At 38.3% G+C, this 18,708-nt stretch overlaps 1 protein-coding gene across 1 annotated transcript in view; it reads right to left on the minus strand.

Annotated features, from left to right (window-relative positions):
* EFHD1 (EF-hand domain family member D1) overlaps positions 1 to 18,072 on the minus strand; it is a 47,638-nt gene extending 29,566 nt beyond the window's left edge. Inside the window, exon 1 of the mRNA XM_026685362.2 lies at positions 17,675 to 18,072. Within this exon, the coding sequence (XP_026541147.1) occupies positions 17,675 to 18,003 (329 nt within the window). The 5' untranslated portion in view covers positions 18,004 to 18,072. The remainder of the gene's footprint in view (positions 1 to 17,674) is intronic.
* Between the last annotated feature and the right edge of the window lie 636 nt (positions 18,073 to 18,708).

Raw genomic sequence — 18,708 nt, forward strand, 5'->3', positions numbered from 1 at the left:
AGATATGTCCATAGTGGTCCGAAAGGATATAAAATTGTGCAACTTCAGCAATTCTCAATGGAAAAGAGCCTACAGTAACCGAATGTTATGTATGAAATTATCCAGGGTATTCAGGAAGATAGACTGTTAGGCAATGCATGATAGTCTGTTCAGGACATCTCCAAATCTGATGGCTTATACATTAGGGTTAAAATAAGAGAATAAAAACAATATGGAGAAACAAAAACAACAGAATTAACAACAACCAAATGCCAGCAACAGATACATTGCATTGGGACAGAATACACATAATCAGCAGTCATAATCAAAGACCAAAATACAATATTCAATACAATACAATATTCACTTCAGAGCAGGCTGCGAGGACTTCAGAGGGAATGTTACCACACAAGACAGACACAGTTACAAAGTAGGCACATGTTCTTGTTCCATAGGATGATAATGGTTTACACTGGGATCTGGATCTCATTAACTTTATCTGATCTAAAAACAATAACAAATTATCTCAAAGATAACCATATCCCCTAAGTCATGAAGGCATTACACATGAAGAACAATCTTTAATTGCACCTAGAAAACAACAAGTAGCCATTGGGAAATTGGGAAACAGCAATAACTACCTGCATAGCCACATTCTGGACCATGGTAACCTTCAAGTGGTCTTTGACCTCCATACAGGTAGTCGCTGACTTTCAATCACCTAGTAACAATCTAATTTACAACAGGCCTCCCCAAGGCTACTTACAACAGAGATTTGAAGTTTTGACAACTGCCTTCCCCTGGTCATGTGATCACATTTGGGGCACTTGGAAACTGGGTCTGCAGCATCCTGTGGTCAAATTACATGATTTACAGTGGGTGGTTTTTCCCCAGAAATGGACATTTACTTGACATTTCCAGCAAAAAATGCCCATGACAGACAATGGATTTACTTAACAAATGCTGTGTTCATTTAACAATCAAATTAATGATCACTGCAAAAAAGGTTGTAAAACCAGGTGCGATCATGTGGTAACTTGCTTAACAACCAGCACAACTTATGACCACAATTTCAGGCTCAATTACAATTGTAAGTTGAAGATTACCTGTAGTTTAAACAGAAATAAATAAACTATGGATGATGGAAGAAGATCATATCTCAGTTCCACTTGGGGAGAAACAACTTCAAACAGCCAGCCAATTGGTGCAATGCATTTCCTCCCTATATTATACTTTATACCTCCATTTGTGCATTGTAGCTGTTTTTCAAAACTTGCCAAATTAGATTTTTCTAAAGCTTTTGATGATTGTTTAGGTCAGGGGTGGCAAACTTGCGTCATGGCAGTGTCATGTGACAGGACTTTTTTCCCATTCACTAAACTGGGCGTGGGTGTGGCCAATGTTTGATGCATCCGGCCCATGGGCCGCAAGTAGGTTTAGAATCTGAAGCAGACCTGGGCATTCATCTCCCCATGGACCACATCCACCCTTTTGGCTGTTTCTGTCCAGCTCAGGACAGTGGCGTCAACAGCCCTATTAGTTCACTCCGCTACAACAGTCTCAGGAAAATTAATACCCACCCCTTCTCTGAAGTCAGGATGATAAATAATCACACGGTAGGGATATAAGTAACTATTACAGTTTATTGTTACATTTTATGAGGATGCCTCCAGTCCAAAAACAAAAATATGGACATAAATGATTTCAGTAAAGATAATGGGCTATATTATGCCCAAAAGATAGTTAGTAGATATGAATCTCAGCTATCAGATAAGAACGTCAACTGTGCCAAATTCTGTAAAAGTAACATACAAGGAGCCTAAACACTTGTATAACACATCAAAAAATAGGATACTTCCCCCCCTATAACAATGATGCACTTGCAATGATAGAAGAATTGCAGTAAGGTATTTCCTCTATTCAAAGAAGGGCTGTAACACAGAAGTAGTCATTACAATCCCAGGAAATGTCATTCTCATTCTTTCTCCGCCTACTGGGTCACTGCCCAAATCAAAATTTCACAAACAAAAATTACAAAAGCAAAGTATGGCATCCTGCCACTCTGAAAAAGAGGTTTTTATGGGAGCTGCACGAATTGTAATGGGAGTTTTGCGAGAACAGCAATAGCTCCAGAAGGGTTAACTGAATCAGGATCCACAGCCAGCGAGCAGTCTCTCATATCCATCATTCCAGCACAGAAACAACACAAAGCAAAGATTGTGAGAAACTGGGTCTTGCCAGAAGTGGGTTGAGATGGCAAAGCATTGCTCTATCATAGTATTACAATAGGTGTTCAGTATGCTGTGCCAGATCTTTCCTTCAAAGCATAGCTTTCCAAAGTTACACTGCCACAAAAAGCAAAGAGGCTACAGAATATTCAATCTGTTTTCAATTCAGCAAGAGCAAGCCGTAGATAAACCAGCTCAGCAGTATACAAACACAAATTAAAGGAGCACTTTTTTTCTGAGACCATTTTAAAAAGTACAAATCTAGCCAGTGAGCTTGTGAAGCAAGGAAGACAAACTTGTTTTTCAAGACAAGAAAGAGCTCAATGAGTAAAGGGTGACGATTTCATCATGCCTCAAAAGGGTGACGGTTTTATCATGCCTCAGTAGCAGCATTCAGCCACCCATTTTCTTTTACTTTTTAATCTAAAGTATTTTTATTTGGATTTGTAATTTTATACTTTTCATACTAAACATTTAATACACATAAGACAGGATATGTCAAATAAATAAATGGAAATTTTATCATCTATTATATTTCCTTCCCTTACCATAAATTGCTTATGAAAATATCTGAAACAACAAACTACCATTCATTATCTTTAGTACAGGCAGCTGTATTGCCTGTATGACAGAGGGTATATAAAAGATAATGCCTCTTTGACTTTTAGTAAAGATAGTTATGAATTCCATAGATGAAATAAATTGCAATCAAGTAAACTTGAATGAGCACATTAACTCTTCCTTAATGTTGATCACAATCCAAGAAACTCATTCTAGATGACCCATACCAAGTTAAAAAATGCCAAGGAGCTTAACTGATAATACTTAAGAATCTATTTGCCCTCTGAGAATGTTAACAAAAAGTCAAAATTTGGGGTGGGGGAGAAGAGTAGAACAACTAAACTACTGAGGAAGTGAGTCTAATAAAATATCTAATAAAGCAAAATTAGAATTTATCACAGTTTAACAACCCTCAACAGTTCCACAAAAAATCTTCACCCTTGTTTGAACACAAATTTCTAAGAGTGGCAAAAAGACACAAGCCAGTAGACGGACTTGTTTCATCATATCCTTTTCCTCCTTTTTTTTTTCTTGGTTCCTTGGAGCCAGTTTTTGACTCCTGGTAACCTCCTGTACAAGTCCAAGGAGTTTTCTTGACAAGATTTCAGGAGTTTTGCCTTTGCTTTCTTCCTAGAGCTGAGACAGCAACTGGCCCAAAGTTATCCATCTGGCTTCGTGACAAGGCAGGACTAGAAGTAATGGTCTCCCATTTCTAGCTTGGAGCCTTAACCACTAAAGTGACTTTTATTTCTTTTCTTAGGAAAATATAACTGTTAAGTGCTATTAAGAAGGAAGTTTATATTTAACTGGTTTAATTGAAACAAAAGGCAGTAATTATAAGATGTTTAGTATCAGGATATATGAAGTACTCATGAAATCCTGACAATGACATAAACCATCAAAAGCAAGAGATTTGAAGGAGTAAGCCATTTCTGAAGGAGTTAAACAACACAGAAAAAAACAATTGAGCCCTGCAGAACCATAAACAAGGGGTGGCTTTTCTCCCATTACCACTGATTGAGTCTGCTCAATTAAGTAGCAACATGACATTGTAAAACAGTACTTCCATTTATAACTCTGGCTGGGAGATAGTTCAAATGGTTATCATGTCAATGGCACTGAATGCCACTGAGAGATCCAATAGGAATAGGAAGGCAATACCTTCCTGTTCAAGTTTTCCAAGATGGCCTATGGAATTTCAGTCCCATTCGTGGATTAAAAACCCAACTGAAACCAATCTACATAATTTACTTCATTCAAGATTCTTTGTAGTTGTAGTCTTACTATCTTCTCCACAAACTTTTCCAAGAAGGGTAGATACTGATTGGAAGCTATTTAGTCTGATTGAATCAGGAGATCACCTCTTTCAAAGTGGTATATTACCTGCCTATCCAGCCCACCCACTTTCAGATGACCATATACTACCTCTAATCCAAAAGTATATGATTCACCCAGCTTCCTGAGTTCTGCTATCTGTGCAAGCATAGATACATACCACAGATAGCAGAACTCATTTTTGAGAATCATATCTATATTCTCTGAAACTACAAAGATAACCCCACAAAATGTTGCCTGAGTTATCCAACTTGTTTCTGTAAAAGTGGGATCTATGTCAGAGCAAACGCAATAAATTGGATTGATAAAATGTCTTGTAAACATATCTCAGCAGCCTCAAGATATATTATCCTGTCTATCCTTCCCTAATAGGGTATGAGGCAACTTGAGAGCTGCCTTTGGACAGTTTTCAATCAAGGCAGTGAGAGAGAAAAATACTGGTATTTCGCTATTCTCATCGTGTGGTACAGGTTCAAAGTTGGGCTTGTATCTGTGATGACCTAGGGTGGGATACAAAACAAACAGTCACAGAAAACAGGTGAAGCCCCTTTTATTCCTTCAGTTTGCTTCCAAGCTCCAAATATCTTTGATGGAAGACAAAAAAAACTCCCACACAGTTACATGAAGAAGAAAAAAAACAACACAAACCAGGCAAGATAAGGGCTGGAGGATGTCCGCAGATAACACACACTGGGAAGGATGCCAAACTCAGAGGAACTATAGAGATATTTACACAATTTGTTTCCAGCATTTGCCAGTACGCAGGTCCAAACTCTTAATCAGTTGTCACACCTGCAGCCCATGAACAGGATCAAGGCCCTCTCCTCCCGAGGAAACCACATCTCTCCCTTATCCTCTCCTCCCTGCGTGCCCTAGAATAGATAGGGGATGGGCCTGGGTCCTCCTCTGACTGCTCAGATGGCCTCTGCCCTTCCCCAGCCTCCTCCACAACCTCGGGAGCCACACTTCCACTCCCTCTTGGCTGTTCCTCCTCTCCCTCAGAGTCAGTCTCCACCAGGGGCATGACAGTATCTCTATACAGTAATATTTATTCTTCATTTTCTAGCAAATAGGGTTAAAGCATTATTTGTGGTACTTTGTATCCAGATCTCCTTATTAAACTATGGAGTGCCCCAGGAACTATATTATTAGCATAATATAAAATTTATATTGCTACATATTTCAAGACATTACATAAAAATGATATGCCACATACAACAAAAAGATACTGTTAGTAATTTGTGTATATTTTTTTCATTATTTATTAAATTTATATGCTACCCATCTCACTGCTCACTTTATATGGTAAACTTTATAGAGTAGAATTCAATGCAAGTCAATATGATATAACAAACCCTTTTCTAACTGCTGCCTGCTAAGAAGTGAGAAGTCAGAACATTAGAAAGAAAGAGGCTAGGGAAATGGTTCTAGTCTGGAAAACTTTTTGCTATCTTGCTTTTACCGATAGCAAGTCAAAGAAACATTTTTAGCAGCTTAGCTGTTAAAAAATTGCTCCAAAATTATCAGAGGTAGTTAAAGCACAATTAACATTGTCGAACAATAATTGTTTAATGAAAAGGAATGTCTTTTTTCCCTACTACCAACATTCTGTGTGGTAGATTGGGCTGAAGAAAGACTAACTAACCGAGTCATGCATTTGGCGTTCATAGCTAAAGAAGGCCTAAATTCAGTCTCCTGATTTGTAGCCCAGCAACTCAGCCACTGCACCAAACTGGACTATCACAGCATTGTTCAAATACATGGCAGATGTCTCACAGAAGACCTGGATCAGATATAGAATAAAGGATTTAGGTTAGAAGGCAGAAGCTGATATATGTTAGAAAATCATATAATTCTCCTTCATTGGAAGTAGAGGTTAATTCTTTGCTTTGGATATCTGCCCTGAGCAGATATGGCCTAATTTGCTTCCTTCCAAATCCATGATGAGGAAAATAAAAACCAGAAAATTTTCACACAATCTACAAATAACACAAGCTAATTGGAAATACATCAAGTTGCTGGAGAGCACAAGGTTTGGGCAGATAGTTTTAAACAAATGATAAACAAGTGGATATGTCCATAACTTTAAGGGAAGCTTATTTTATGCAAAGCAAAATTTAAAGCTTAATTAGGAAAGGAGAAACTAAGATTAAAAGAATTGTGAGAAACCAAGGTAGTCCTATGGATGAAGAGAAAAGATTAAAATCCACAAAAAGACATACTTATTATAGCAAACCAAAAGTTTTAGAGTAATAGAACTCTAAACTCTAAACTTAGAACTTTCAAGTTCTCCAGAATTTTCCATTGGACAATACAGATAGAAAACTGTATAGAAAACTGTAATAGAAAATCCAGTTCCCTTTTTGATTGAGAATTTTTTTTCTTGTTCTTAAACTAGATTAACCAAGAAAGAACTTCATACCACAGAGACTAGCTAACTCAAAAAGCACAAAGACAAAGGAGAGAGACAAGCTACAGCACAAGAGATTGGATCATAGCCAAAAAGAAAATAAAAAGTTGAACTGTGGCTCCACTCCAAAACTATGCAGTAAAACAACTGCATCGAAAACAAAATCCATATCAAAGTTCCATCTAACTCATTCCCTATTCCTAAAGTGGGTGTGTTTGTTGACTGTGTATCATTCACAAGGGAAACTGCTACTCCCAGAAAGCAGCTCTTACTGACTGCTGTAAATGTTGCACCCCATGCTAGAATTTTGTATCAGATCCCAAAGACAATATTTATTTCACTTGGCTTTGGCAAGGAAATCCTAGTGTTCCTTTCAAATGAGCAGTAATTTCTTCTTGCTCCTTTGTTTTTATTTCCATTAAAGAAGAGGCTAATTTTCTTTGGCAAAAGTCCTTCAGCTAATCAGACTGTTCATACTGAGAACTGTTACTGTGATTATATTGCTAATTACTTATTAGTCATCGTCATGATCAATCCAAGGAATCTGAACCAGGATTATGAACCAGGATTATGCATTTCATATTCCCAGTTCTGAGATGACACATGAGGAACCTGTGTGCAAAATGAAAAATAAAGTTTCCCCACACAAGCATTTGGAGAAATAAATACAAACTATTTGCATGAGGCATGCTTTTTCTAGTGGTATTAGACTGAGCAAATTTCCTCATATATAGGTAGTCCTCAATTTATGATTACAATTGATCTTGTTGCTAAGCAAAACATCTGTTAAGTGAATTTTGCCCCATTTTATGACAATTCTTGTCACAGTTGTTAAGTGAATTAGTGCAGTCGTTAAAGATAGTAACATGGTTGTTAAGTGCATTTGGCTTCCCCATTGACTTTGCTTGTCAGAAGGTCTCAAAAGGTGATCACATGACCCCAGGACATTGCAACCGTCATAAATGAGTCAGTTGTGAAGCATCTGAATTTTGATCATATGACCATGGAGATGCTGCAATGGTCATAATTGTAAAAAACAGTCATGTCAGTTTTTTCAATGCTGTTGTAACTTTGAATAGTCATTAAATGAACTATTGTAGGTTGAGGATTACCTGTATTTATTTATCCCTTGTCTCAACACTTCCTATTTTTTTAAATAAGCATGTCAAAAATATTTTAAAGAGATATACAGCAAATAGATTACAGCCATTCAAATGCTTAGCCCTTGTTTAAAGATTAAAATTTTATCTTCATTCACAATTTCTGTATGACTGAGGCATTCCTAAGTTCATAGTCATGGACCTGCTATGATTATATGCAATCTAATATGCCACTAAAAAATGAAAGAAGTCTTGGTCATTCAAACTCTTTTCCTGCTTATCACACTTGAGAAGAAACAGAACAACAAAGTTGTTATTTATTATATTCTTATTTCATATAAATACACACACACACACACACACACACACACACATATATATATAAATATGTCCTTCAGTCTGCCTTAAGGACCACTTTCATTATTCAAAATAATTAAAAAACTTTGTTCATGTATGTTCTGAGAACAGAAAATGAAACTTTTAAATATAAATTCTATGAAAGTATTCCATCAGAAAAACAAAAATATACCAGGACATGTAAATGCACTAGAAGTAGCATCGCTGCAAGATCTAACCTGCCAGCGCTAAATAACGAACTGGAGAATCCACACTTCTGACCGAAGATCTTGAGCCAATCTTTGCCACAACCTCTTAGGGCAAGACTGAGTCACGTACTGGGGAAAAGTGACAGTTGACAGGGGCGTGGCAAAGATTATGGACTCAGTCTCTGGGCAGAAAGACATGTGTCAAACCATCTGTGGACTTTCCAATCCTTGTGCTGGAGAAAATAAAGAAGACTCACTGTAAAGTTGCCACTTCAGCAATCTTCAATTTCTTATTCTACTGTTTACATTCTTTACAAACTAAACTGTCCCATGAACATTTTAAAAAGACAGAGGTTCAGGTATGTAGTCTTGTTCAAAGTGGCATTGCCCTTGACTATTTCAATCAAGTACCATCATTGTTTAATTGTAGAATGAGCAGAAATCATGATCTGAATTTTTTTGTAATGCTTCAGACAGCAAAGGAATGTTGCACTCAGTATAAGTGACATACATTCACACAGAAAACATCTAGAAAGGGCTGTCTTTCCTATATAAATTGGTAGGACAAGAAGCAAGAGAACTACCAGCCAGGGTCTACTGTGGCTGCTGTTCTGTCTGAACTTCAACTTAGCCCCATTACAAAACCAGTACAATCCAGATGGAATTTTTTTAAGGCAGCTTAGGAACAGCTAGGAGCAGCAGGGGAGACAAGCAGCTTAGGTTGTCATGAGGAATTACCCTTACAGTGAAGATGCTAGGGTTTATACCTAGCATTTTGATTACATAAATGAATGTGTGTATATTATCTTTCTAAAAAGTGTTCAGTTATAACCTTATACTGAAAAGATATAAAATACTGACATAGTTGGTGAAAGTTTAAGCCATGTGGTTTGGCTAAAACTCCAGTTATGTGCATTTATGAATTTTTCTACTCAAACTGACTAAAACTCTTGTGGAATTCCCATGCTGAACAATAATTGCTTTGTTTTGCCACATGTTATTTCATCTGAAAGAGACTTATTAGCATTTTCCCTCTTGGAATTATCTATTCTCTCTCCCCAGCTTGTCTCTAGGCCATGATTAAGTTTAATTAGTAACTGTACATTTTCCTTTCTAAAAAGTCCTCATTTTAAGTTAAGGGTGACTATAAGCAAAGGTTATATACATTTAATTAGGATCAAATAATGAAAGTGTGTTTCAAATAAGTTTTCATTACTTTTCTTATACCTTCAAATATCCACCAAACTGGCACTTTAGCTTTTTAGTTGACACAATATTGGCAATTATATTTACTACTTAAATATCTATCCCACTCACAAATAAAGTAGGGAAATGGCCACATCTTTACATCAAAAGAAATTAACATTGCCCTATACTAGTACCTATTTATACATATTTAAAATTTAATAACAACTTTTTAAGGCCTCTGGAAGCTGTCACTCGAGACTTTGGAGGTGAAATATGGTCCTAAAAACATTAGGCTGTGCTCCTCTGTTGTAGGATCCAGATGCAAACAAAAATCATGAACAGGATTTGAAAAATGAACAAGGATTGGTGTCAGAAAGGCAAGAAGCTGAAAACCTGTTGCCAAAATCAAACTTATCGTCTGGGGCATTGAGTGAATGTTACGCAAACTCTAAAACTAAGTCAACTGATACAGCCAATTAATCCAGAACCCACAACAGATCCCCATCTCTAAATATTCGGAGTCATTTCACTATCTACTGCTACAAGGCTAGAAAGGTAGTGAAAGTCATTGTTCTGAAGGCTAAAAATCTTTCTAGCCTTCAAAACAATGGCATTCCCAGTGCTCTTCTGTATGCAGAAGATAACACCTCAGCTAGGTTACAGGTCCAAGGCTTCTTTCTGCAGCCCAGCAGAGGGCTGGGCCTACTATCTAGAATTGAGTCTGTCATCTGCACCTCTGTATAACTGTCTGGTTTGGTTCTGCAACCCAACAGAACAGACACAGACTTCAGAGGATAATTAGGACTGCAGAAAAAACAATTACTACCAATCTGCCTTCAATCGAGGACCTGTATACTGCATGAGTCAAAAAGAGGGCTGTGAAAATATTTTACAAACCCCTCACATCCCGGACATAAACTGTTTCAACTCCTTCCCTTAAAATGACGCTATAGAGCCCTGCACACCAGAACAACTAGACACAAGAACAGTTTTTTTCTCGAACGCCATCACTCTGCTAAACAAATAATCCCCTCAACAGTGTCCAACTATTTACAAAGTCTGCACTACTATTACTATTAATCTTCTCATCACTCCTTATCGCCCATCCCCTCCCACTTGTGACTGTATGACTGTAACTTTGTTGCTTGTATCCTTACGATTTATATGGACTGTTTCCTAGTATGATTTGATTGCTTATTGTACCCTATGACTATTATTAAGTGTTGTACCTTATGATTCTTGACTCTTCACAAATGTATCTTTTCTTTTATGTACACTGAGAGCATTTGCACCAAGGCAAATTCCTTGTGTGTCCAATCACACTTGACCAATAAAAGAATTCTGTTCTGTTCTGTTCTGTTCTACTCGACTCGACTCAGCAGGCAGCTTTCAGCCAGTCCCCAGAAACAAGAGGGAGTCCTTTTGGCAGTTGGCAGCAGCTTGCAAGTTTCCTTGTTGGCTTCCCCACTGACTTTCTGGGGAAACCAGCAAAAAAGATTGATAAGAAATTAATAAGAGAACACCTATCTGCTTTGAATGAGTTCAAATCTCCAGAACCAAATGGTTTAAATCCCAGGATGTGATATATGAAGGAGCTGGCAGATGTGATCTCAGAACCACTGAATGAAATCTTTCAGAGCTTCTGGAGCATGGTAGAACTGGAAAAGAACTGATGTGGTTCCAATATTTAAAAAGAGCAAAAAAATGGATCCAGGAAATGGCAGGCCAATCAGCTTGACATCAATACCTGGGAAAATCCTGGAAAAGATAATCAAACAGTGGATTTGTGGGCATCTAGAAATAAACAAGGTGAATACAGGAAGCCAGCATGGGTTTGTTAAAATCAAATCATGCCAGACAAATTTCATTCCTTTATTTGACGAAGTGACTAAATTAATGGATCAGGGAAATGTTATGAATATAGTATATCTGGACTTCAGTAAGGCTTTTGACAAAGTAGACTACAGCCTACGTCTTGGTCAAGTAGAACAATGTGGGATAGGCAGTGCTACTACCAGACGGATTCACAGTTGGCTGACCAACTGCACTGAGCATGTAGTTCTCAATTGAGCTATAACTACACAGAGAGAAGTACACAGTAGGATATCTCAAGAGTCTGTCTTAGACATGACTCTTCAACATCTTTACAAATGATCTATTTTAGATGAAGGGATAGAAGGGGAACTCATTAAATTTACAGAGAACACCAAACTGGGGGGGAATTGCCAATGCTTTGGAAGATGAATTCAATATTCAGAAGGATATTGACAGACCTGAACATTAGGCCCCATCCAACAAGATGCAGTTCAGTGATGAGAGAAGTAAGGTCTTGCACTTAGGCCGGAAAAACCAAATGCACAGGTATAGAATAGGAAGTGGCTGGTTCCACAGTAGTAAATATGAGAGGGATCTAAGTGTCCTGGTGGATCACTACTTAAGTATGAGTCAGCAGCATGCTGCAGCTGCCAAAAAACTAATACAGTTCTAGGCTATATCAACAGAGAAATAGCATCAAGATCATAATAAGTAATAGTACTGCACTGCTGAGACCACGCTTGGAATACTGCATCTAGTTTTGGTTACCACAATTCTAAAATGACACTCATACCCTAGAACAGGGAACAGGGGTGTCAAACTCAAGGCCTGTGGACCAAATCTGATCCGCTGGGTCATTTTACATCTGGCCTGCGGGGCCACCCTGGAAACAGCGAAGGACTGGACCATGGTGCCTCTGCCAGCAAAAACAGAGCTCGGGAGGGCTGCACAGTCCATTTTCAGCTGCAACGCCCTCCTGCAGTGCTCTGCCAGTGAAAACGGAGCTCAGGAGGGTTGCAGCCAAAAATAGAGCTGAAAATGGAGCAGGCCATGCCAGCCGAAAATGGAGCCAAAAATGGAGCGCTGCAGGAGGCCGTCGCAGCAAAATGGAGCCAAAAATTGAGCTCCATTTTTGCTGGCAGAGTGCTGGCAAAACAAACTACAAGCAAAAGTGGAATTTGATCACACAAGTGATGAGCTGGCCACGCCCACCCCAGCCTTCTGAGGTCAAACACAAACCTGATGCGGCCCTTAATGAAATCGAGTTCCAACAACCCTGCTCTAGAAAGAGTGCAGAGTAGAACAACAAAAATGATAAGGGATCTGGAGGCTAAATCATGCAATGAACTGCTAAGGGAACTAGGTATGTTTAGCCTAGTGAAGAGAAGGCCCAGAGAAGAATGATATCAGTCTTCCAATACTTGAAGGGCTGTCACAGGAAGAAGGTGTTGATTTATTCTCCATAGCACCTGAGGGCAGGACAAGAAGCAATGGATGGAAACTTGTCAGAGGGAGATTCAATCGGGAAATAAGAATTTCTTAGCAGTAAGAATGATTGATCAATTGCCTCTAGGAGTTGTGATGCTTTTCAAAGTTTTCAATAAAAGATATGACATCTGTTTGTCGGAGATGGTATAAAAACTCTTACCTTGAGCAGAGAGTTGGACTAGAAGACCTCCAAGGTCCCTTCCAGCCCTATGATTCTATTAAAAGATTGCAAACAGTGATCATAGAGAGGCTTGGCAAACAGATTGCCAAAAAACCCAAACTATAATCATGAGATTGTGGATACATGGCACATTTTACAATAGCTGGAAGTGCTTCAGAGGCTGTTAAAAAAAAACTATTGTAACTTTGATAACTACCTGTAGTAATTTTGTTTTATTTCACTTTTAAATATGTTTTTAAAAAAATATGCATAAACATATGCATTCAATAAACAGAAAGAAAAAACAAGACTTTTTTCTTTTCATACAAACTTCTCTTCTTGGTCAACCAAGGGTGAAATTGTCTTATCACAGGTAAGTAAATAACATGGAATGTTTAACAGACTCTGGGAAGATAAAGACAGAGCAGGATCATTACAAAAAAAATGTATTTAGTTCAGAAGACTAAACACTCCACCTGCATTGCAGAGAGTATAAGCTGACTTGACAAATGGCTTTTGCAGTTTTTAAGATTCTGTTACATTATCTACTAACAATACATGCATTCCAGAAATCCAGCTTTGTTTTTGAGTTTTGTTTCTGAGAGCTTGATGTAAGATATCTTATTATCTATTTGCTATTTACCTGTTAGCATCTATTTACATGTCTGAGTGAAATAAAGGCACTGAAACCAAGGACTTTTAAGGTAACTTTCACAAAACAGTGCAAACTAAAAAGTAAAAAGAACATTGTTGAGTACTTGTCCACAGCCCATTTGTGGTCTATAGACACAAATAAGTCCTCAACTTACAACCACAATTGAGTCCAAAATTTCTGTTACTAAGTGAAACATTTGTTAAGTGAATTTTGTCCCATTTTATGATTTTTTCTTGCCTTTTTGTTATTAAGTGAATCCCTGCAGTTGATAAGTTAGTATCCCAGTTGTTAAATTAACCTAGCTTTCCATTGACTTTGCTTGTGAGAAGATCGCAAAAGGTAAACACATGGCCATAAATATGAACCAGTTGCCAAGCATCTGAATTTTGATAACCTGATCATGTGGATGCTGTTGTAACTGTGAAAAATGGTCATAAGTCACATTTTAGTGGCATTATAACTTTCAACAGTCATTAAATGAACTGTTGTAAGTTGTGGACAACTTGTATCTTGTGATATCATATTCTGAATCAGAAACTTCAATTAACATGGCTACATATGGCAGCATTTTTAACCAACTACAAAGAATTATATTGGCTGCTGAAGGATGGGAAGGGTAAGGTAGGGGAAAAACATCAGTTTCAGTTTCTATAGGAGAGCTGAGCAGACAAGAATTTTTTTTCCATCAGTAGCACAGATTGCACAATTTTCCTTCCTTAAGCAAGGAATGTGCTTTATAAGTCTAGATGTCTATCTCAAAGGTGTGAATTTAACTCCTAACTCAGCAGAAACATCTCCTGTAAGATACATGTCAGAGAGGAATCTCTGTATTATTGCAGCTGTCATATCAATATTGTAAAGCTATTGTTTCTTCAACCTCATAAATTGTTTCATTTTTCTCTTCTGGAATCACTGTTCCTGCAACTGCATCAAGCAAATTTTGATGATGATGACCCAAGCTCTGTAAAGGACCTTGGAATACTCACCTCTAATGATCTAAGTGCTAGAGCCCACTGCAACTACATAGCCAAAAAGGCATTAAGAGTTGTTAACCTAATCCTACGTAGTTTTTTCTCTGGTAATATCACACTACTAACCAGAGCATACAAAACATTTGCTAGACCAATACTCGAATACAGTTCATCAGTCTGGAACCCTCATTACGTATCTGATATTAGCACAATTGAGAAAGTCCAGAAATATTTCACAAGAAGAGTTCTCCACTCTTCTACTCGTTGTAGAATACCTTATGCCACCAGACTTGAAATTCTAAAACTAGAAAACCTTGAATTACGCCGTCTTCGGTCTGACTTAAGCATGGTATATAAAATCATACATTGCAATGTCCTACCTGTCAATGAATACTTCAGCTTCAACCATAACAACACAAGAGCACACAATAGATACAAACTCAAAGTAAACCGCACCAAACTTGATTGCAGGAAATACGACTTCAGCAATAGAGTGGTCAATGTCTGGAATACTCTACCCGACTCTGTAGTCTCTTCCCCAAACCCCAAAAACTTTAACCTTAGACTGTCTACTATTGACCCTTTCCTAAGAGGTCTGTAGGGGGCGTGCATAAGCGCACCATCGTGCCTACCGTCCCTGTCCTATTGTTTCTCTTATTCTTTTATTTTTCTTATATGTACCCATTTCATGTATTCACAACTATGTATACACTTATACTTATTATCTTGTAAACAATTGGCAAATCAAATCAAATAAATAAATAAATAAATAAATAAAATTTCAAAAACTGTCACACATGTATAAATTGGATGGCATATAAGTCAAATAAATACTGTACTTTCTTTTGCCTCTGCGGGTTAAGAGATAGTGATAACAACGACTGGATTAACACATCATGGAAAACACATCACGGTAATTCACCAATAACCAGGGTACCTAACAGTTTAATGTGACATGTAAACTGCTATGTTCAGGTTTAGCTTAGTAACTAATAACAGTTTACTATATAACCTGAACTCAGTCACTCTGTATGATCTGTAAATCATTTATTCAACAAGCCAATGGCATACCATAGTGTGTATGCTCAGTCAGGGAGCAGCCCAAAGTAACTCAGTGACTAAGTAGATATCTGAACCAGGGCTTTCACAATTCCTGTATGACAATCAATATATCATAAATCCTTTTCCTGCTACTAAAATCTAGCCAACTATATTTGAGTCAGCAAAAAATTACTCCAGTTTCAAAACCTGAAATTTGCCTCCCACATTGCTGATCCATATCCTGCTACTATCTCTGTTCTGACTCACTGCAGAAAGTTGCTATCCTAACTTAGTGCACTCACAATCAGCAAAATGGCAAGTATGCTGTTCTCCCTCTTCAGCCGATCATCAGGCTACAGGAAAAATACCCACCATTCATAGTGCTGCAAAAGGAATTGGGGGGGGGTCTGTTTCTTTCCTGTGCCTCTCCACCTGTATCCCATTCTGAATAAAAATTTTAAAAACAATCATGAAAATATCACAGACACTTAAAATTTCTCTTTCCTTTCTTTATACAATTGATCAATAGCAACTTACAATTTCCTCATCAGAAAGTAATGGGAGGTAAGCATATCAATATTTCTCTATATTGTGCTATTTCAGCCTGTTATGACACTTCACCCTTATACCATTATAAGCCTTGGAACGAACTTAATTTTCCCTATATTCCGTCATGTCCAGCAGATTGACAGCAGAGAAGTAGATTGGGAAATGGAGGGAAAAATAGCTTGAAACAGGCAATCTCACTTACTACTGGTCATGTGATTCTATCTCTGACATAGTGGGTGGCAAAGCAAAACAGATTTCACACATCTTGCAGCTTCCACTAGATGCTCACAATGATTTACATTTGTCTCATAGGGTGGGGATGGGATGAAGACATCCCAGGGATGTCATAAAAATGTTGTCTGTATTATAGTTAGGAACAAGGATAAAAAGGCCCAGGATTCAGAAGCCAATCCCATTAAATTCAATCAAGCACAGACTATACTATTAATTTAGTTTACTAGCCCATATATATTGAACACTAGGACTTGCTTTAATAGCAGCTATATGACTATATAGTTAATAAGTTGGAATAGCAATCAAAAATGTACAGCAAATCAGGCCAAAGTCTTTTTCAATTCCTCTTTTAGTAACATAATTGGAACAAGTGACAAATAGTACATCTTTTATTACTTAAAAGCACAAGCTAAATATAACCATGGTTGACTTTGCAGGGGGGTGGGGAAGGTCAAGTTTTTTGTGCAGTGTGATTTTTATGGCCAAATATAAACTGCTGCTCCAATCCTGACCACAGAGATAAGATACCAAACTTAACAATAGGGAGATTTAACTTGACCCTTCCAGTTCTGCGGACTGAAGATCTTTTTAATTTAGCTAGTGAATGTTTTTTCTCCCCACAACACAGAGAATTGGCAAAAAGAAACACTACAAGTTTCCATTTTGCAAGAACAGCAGCAAAAGAAGGAACTGGAAATTTTAAGATTAACACATGAGGGAAGAGATTGATGAAGTTTATCTTTTTAAAATGATAAACACAGAAGTACAAAAGGGAACAGCCACACCAATAATTCATTTTGAAAAAAGCTACTGGATCTGCAGAATTTGCTCTATATTTTAGTCTTCAATCCTGTGCATGCTATTTAAATTCCATTGAATCTAGCCAGTTTTATTGTGACTTTTCACATTACCTTTCAATTTATCAGAGCAGTTGAGGAAAATGTGATACACAGGACAGTTCTGTAAAAGTTTACTCAAAAGTAAACCTTACTACAATTAACAAAACTTTCTCCCAAGAAAGTATGTATCTAGCATATAGGTATTGTGCATTCTCCTGTTCTAGAGTCAATAATACTCTCATTAAACATTGACCTCTGTCAGTGCAGGTAGAGTTATAAGCAACTTTTTCAAAGTCCTTTCTCTAACTGCCTCATGCTTGATTCATATCAAAAAATCTTGAACTTCCGCATAAAAGGTTTTAAAAACTTTAAATTTCAACGATTCCACAGACTTCATCGATACTAAGAAACCACTGTTGGAACTTAGGTTTGTTTTAAACATACGTGGAGGCTCGAATCTGTGAAAGATTTGGAAATAAATACTACAGAAAACTACTCAGGCGTTTCAAGTTCGCCAAGATCGAAAATTACAAATAAGAACGGTAAAGAGATAGTGCGGGCTAAGACGATGCTTACAATCTAAATAAGCGCTCCATATCCTTGATCTGCCGGCGAGTGAACTCTTTAAACTCCGTGTAGGGATTGAAGACCTGGGCGAGGCGGGGCTCTGCCGCGCCGGCATTAATGTCCTGCCTGCGAGTCAGCTTGGCGCTCAGCTCCGGGTCAGCAGCTGCATTCAGCGCACTGCGATCCTCGGCCGGGTCGGCCGGGTCCTCGGGGCTCGTTTCGGAACCCACCGGCTCAGGAGCAAAGCTGTCATCCTCTTCTGCAGGAGGCGCCTCCGAGGTGCTGCCGTCTCGAAGCAGTCGTCTCTGCAACTTTTGGGCCAGTTCGGACGAGGCCATGGTCGAAAAAGTACGAGCGTGCCCTGGAACCACCGCCGCCGGGCTCTCTTCCTTTCTTTGCTAAAAGCTTACCCGCCCCGCTAACAGCAAACTTTATTCTAGGACTTTGGCGAATTGGCGGGGAAGGAGGGCCGGGGGCGGGGAAGCGGCGAGAGGCCGGGCTGAGACTTAAGGAGGCGCCAGAGATTGGCGCGCCATCGCAGTAAAGTCTCTGTCTCTGGGGTTATCCCTGTCGCGGAAGTTCAAACTCTTACAGTTTCCCCCGTTATTTTTTTTCCGCTGCACCTGTCACCGAATCCGGTGTTGATCCTTTATTTCTCTCTGGCTGTAACAAACACCTGTTGTTGCACTTTTATGATAGCTGATGAACCGCTGTATTCAATCTCCGAGCAAAAAGTGGATTGGCTTGGGTCTTAACTTAATAATGAAAATGTATAATTTATAACTCTGATTAAAGCTGCACTCTAATGTGCGTTTGGTTTTGCCTTTCCATCTCCTGTCAGATGTCATTAGGGGCTGTCAGATGTCAGAGATGCCTTTTCGGATTTGATGGAAGAGAGGAAAAGTAATAACAAACCTGCCTTGGATAGATTTAAGATTAAATTGTAAACAGTATATTTTAAAACAGGAGTGCGGTATCTCTTGGAGCTGGTGTGAAATTTTGGGAACATGTTCTGGTGCTCTCCAAATAATAGTTGTAGGGTT

Source organism: Notechis scutatus, chromosome 4, assembly GCF_049901735.1.
Source record: "Notechis scutatus isolate UNSWTSFEM ecotype Mainland chromosome 4, rNotScu1.2, whole genome shotgun sequence".
Classification (NCBI taxonomy): Eukaryota; Metazoa; Chordata; class Lepidosauria; order Squamata; family Elapidae; genus Notechis; species Notechis scutatus.